The 4,526-nt window shown below is 33.2% G+C and overlaps 1 protein-coding gene across 1 annotated transcript in view; it reads left to right on the top strand.

The window, feature by feature from the left end:
- Nucleotides 1–2,452, top strand: part of LOC143251827 (type I iodothyronine deiodinase-like) — a 35,104-nt gene extending 32,652 nt beyond the window's left edge. The window contains exons 3-4 of the mRNA XM_076503066.1: nucleotides 612–798; nucleotides 1,531–2,452. Coding sequence (XP_076359181.1) covers nucleotides 612–798; nucleotides 1,531–1,584 — 241 coding nt within the window. The 3' untranslated portion in view covers nucleotides 1,585–2,452. The remainder of the gene's footprint in view (nucleotides 1–611; nucleotides 799–1,530) is intronic.
- Nucleotides 2,453–4,526: the final 2,074 nt, after the last annotated feature.

Raw genomic sequence — 4,526 nt, 5'->3', positions numbered from 1 at the left:
AAAATAAGAAAAGTCCATGATCGTTGTAAACACGATAGAACTAAAAGTACAGTGTTTATGGCAGGATAAGTACACCCGTGCAGTCACGTAGGCCTAGATCAACTTGCACTTATAAATATACAGATGTGTGTGTGTGTTTTCTTATGGCAAGGCCTCATCGGGCGATCTGCAGAATCCACCGAAGGGAGTCGAACCCTGATTTTAGCGTTGTAACATAAAAATATAGATATAGCCTGTACTGTGACCATAACATGGAACAGAGGACCAAAAAATATAGAGCCAAGGCCCCACGTTTCTCTTCAGTTCCAGAAGCCTAAACATGGTAGGGACATATTGCCAGAAGATAATGAAACTACACGTAGTACATATAATACACAACTTTACTTGTGATTAAAAATACAAAAACTTCGAATAACTGCATCCAATAAAAGATAGTGTAGACTGAAAATCAGTTTCGTTAGATATTGTAACTTTCTAAAAACCTCAAGTAAACAAACACTTCCTAGAAATGGTTATCTTTACAATGTGTGAACACTAATGATTTGTCTCGGTGAAAAGAACAAATAAAAGCTGGTACATCCAACCTCATGATGTCCTTGCTCTTCTTGCAGGTCAATAAAAGAAAGAATTAAAGCAGCTCTCTTCCTTTTGGAGAATGAAGAACTGCCCTGCCCTCTTTTGGTAGATTCAATGATTAACGAAGCCAAGAAAAGTTACGCAGCCTTACCTGAACGTCTCTACATAATAAAAAAAGGAAGAATTGTTTACGAAGGAGGAGTTGGTCCCATGGATTACAAAGTGAGTGATTTTGTTATAACAGCTACGAATTTTATTAACAAACATAACACTAATCCACCTCTCCTTTACAGCGCTAAAACCTTGATTTTTGTAACCTGTAGTGGATAGTATAGGCAACTCATTGTGTTACTTCGATTTTTTGCTTTGTGTGTAATTAAGCGCAGTTACACAATGGGCTATCTGTGCTCTGCCCAACAGGGATATCGAAACTCGATTTCTAGCGTTGCGAGTCCGTTAACATACCGCTGTGCCACTGGGGCGTGTTGTTCGTGCCTAACGAAAACAACCCATTGTAAGGAAACAACCTAAATCTTATCACGTATAAATGGATTAGTTTTGGTCACAATAATATCTGTTCCCCACCTACCATTCAGTTTGCTGTAGAAAATGATAATGGAGAATCAACCCGTAAAGCATGAGTACATATTTCCTGTGTAGAAGTAACATTAAGATACATTGTAACTTTTATTAAGAACAGTACATTCAATATCCCCTGAACTTGCTAGACATGCTTATGATATTGATTTTGTATCTAATTCTTTACAAGGTATTCTAAAAACCTTCCAACTGCTAGCCTTAAAAACGTAATTATGAGAGACAGTCAGAACAAAAGGTCTCGTTGTTATCAAAATATCACATCTTCTTATCGGTTGTTTAAAGATAAAATTCATTGATGGTCACACAAAGTTCTCTTCAAAATGTGTTACATTGTTTGTTTTCCTTTCATTTCAGGTGAAAGAAGTCGAAGAATGGTTGCAGAAATACAGGAACGAAATTAATAAATAAATAATAATTAAGTTCTCTTTACATTCTATTAAAATTGTATGTTAAACCTATGTTAAAGTTATTGTAACGTTTATAAAGTGATTCATTGTTCTACAATCTTTCATTTTAAATTTTTTTAACCAACTTGTTGTTTTATAAATTTGTCTTAGTGCTTCACTAAAAGATAATTTACAAACAAACAAACAAATTATTATACAGTTGTTACATTTAAAGTTTTCATTGTCACTCATCTCCACTTCGGAGTTCACCAAATTGAAAGCTTAGATCAAGATGACTTCCATCTGTATCCATTCTGTTGTTTTGTTCATTACCAACTTCTTGTAGGGTTAATCCTTTCTTATTTATGGATCTGTTTACCTATAAGCTGAAATAGTTTACCTTTTAAACATATCTAACTTCACAGAATAGACTTGAATGTACACTAGTTGTTCTATGTCCTTCAGGTAACTTTAGTGGTTTTCTTCTAAATTACTATTTATTATGACATTCAACACTATGTTAAATCATAAATAACCTTTTTTCATGGCCTAGGTATTCTTTTGAGGTAACCTGTTCAGTCTAACATTTGAACTATATCTTTAAATTATGAAACTACATAAATTCATGACAAGCTGAGGCACATGGAGCGTGATACTTATGAAGAGCTGGTCCTAATGTGTACCGAACACGCGATCAGCACCTGATAGTCTTACAGGCACCAGGTGTCTCTGCTTGAAGTGACTTTTGGATTACAGAAAATAATTGTAAAACTGTCATTTCAATTTTACTTTTTTAATGAATGAATATTTTTCAGGTAAAACATTTCTCCTTGTATTAATTATATATTTTATTCTCGACATATAATTTGATTAAATTGTTTTGAATGTTGTTCATTTTCTTCATAAAATGAAATCCCATACTCAAACTATGCAAATATATTTACATTGTGTAGATGTGTCAGTAATTGTTCTTGTAATTACGTTTCAGAAACAAATACTTCATTTTAGAAATAATATTAAAAAAATGTTTCAAATTGAAACTTAACATTTAGTATTGAAAATCCACAGCTCTGCAGGTATTTAATAAACTAACCTCACCATCAAGTAAATGTAGTAATACTTTTATTGTTGTGAATGTTGTACAAACTAACTAGGAAAAGAGATACTTGTGTTTTATATTGTACAGTCCAATCTGTACTGCTAGACCTTCAGAACATTATGTGAATATTGTATACTGTACAGTCCAATCTGTACTGCTAGACCTTCAGAACATTATGTGAATATTGTATACTGTACAGTCCAATCTGTACTGCTAGACCTTCAGAACATTATGTGAATATTGTATACTGTACAGTCCAATCTGTACTGCTAGACCTTCAGAACATTATGTGAATATTGTATACTGTACAGTCCAATCTGTACTGCTAGACCTTCAGAACATTATGTGAATATTGTATACTGTACAGTCCAATCTGTACTGCTAGACCTTCAGAACATTATGTGAATATTTTATACTGTACAGTCCAATCTGTACTGCTAGACCTTCAGAACATTGTGAATATTTTATACTGTACAGTCCAATCTGTACTGCTAGACCTTCAGAACATTGTGAATATTTTATACTGTACAGTCCAATCTGTACTGCTAGACCTTCAGAACATTGTGAATATTTTATACTGTACAGTCCAATCTGTACTGCTAGACCTTCAGAACATTATGTGAATATTTTATACTGTACAGTCCAATCTGTACTGCTAGACCTTCAGAACATTGTGAATATTTTATACTGTACAGTCCAATCTGTACTGCTAGACCTTCAGAACATTATGTGAATATTTTATACTGTACAGTCCAATCTGTACTGCTAGACCTTCAGAACATTATGTGAATATTTTAACTTCACAATTTAAGCACCTGTAGTACTGAATATGAATGAATATTATTTACTATGAGACAATACATGTATTCAAATCTAAACGTATGATACCATTATTTTGTTTTTTAGTTCAATATAACATTTTTCTTACACTCATGATAATTAAGATACACAACAGACAATACTGGTCACCAAACGAAGTGCATCTCTAAGGAGTCCATTGCTGGTGACACAACTACATGTAAACACCTTGCACTATTCATAAATGGACTTTCATAGGTTCAAGTTAATGAAAAAGCCTTTTGGGACCAAGACACAATAGATCAGACTTCTCCTGACTGGTGGGAGAGGGTATTCAATGTATATCGCCCTGATCAAAGCAGGTGCATGGTGTATTGTAACTATTTGATTTGAGTTTCCTGAGGATGGAGCTGGTACTCTGTAAAGGGAGGGTAACTAACCCTGAAACTGATATAAAGTATCACATACTTAATCTTTCTCAAAACACCAAATTTTTACCTTTCAACTTCTGCTTTAAAACATTTTATAGAAAAGAAACAAATTTGAAACCAGCCCAAATAACACCATAATAATTTTTATTTTACATTTTACAGGAGGTAAACCAAAACCCATAACAACCAACATAAACACTGTTTTAGATTTATAATGTTTCCTGCACCTGGAACCCCATCATCAACCATTTTAACTTTACAGTGCTTCCCATATGTGGAACTTGTTGTCTTGTTTAGTTTGGAAATTACATTTCAAGAACTTAATCGTAATGGATGGAGTCCCCAAACTCTAATTGAAATCCCCTTGGATGTGGTTTGATAACATATGTTTTAAATTCATGAGCCATGTGTTATGCTGTTCTGCCCTGAAACATTTATCACAAAATTAAAATCATTCTTTTAATTTTAATAACAAATTAGAGGTATGAACATAAAACTATGATGTTCTTACACTATGTGTCAAATAACATGGAATAAACAAAACAAATGAGAATACATTAACAGTATAGTAATAAGACAATTAAATCACAAGAAATACACAATGAATTCTATACAAACATTTCCTTCTTATCTCTC

This window comes from Tachypleus tridentatus, chromosome 6 (genome assembly GCF_004210375.1).
Source record: "Tachypleus tridentatus isolate NWPU-2018 chromosome 6, ASM421037v1, whole genome shotgun sequence".
Classification (NCBI taxonomy): Eukaryota; Metazoa; Arthropoda; class Merostomata; order Xiphosura; family Limulidae; genus Tachypleus; species Tachypleus tridentatus.
This window is presented reverse-complemented; position numbering and strand designations above follow the sequence as displayed.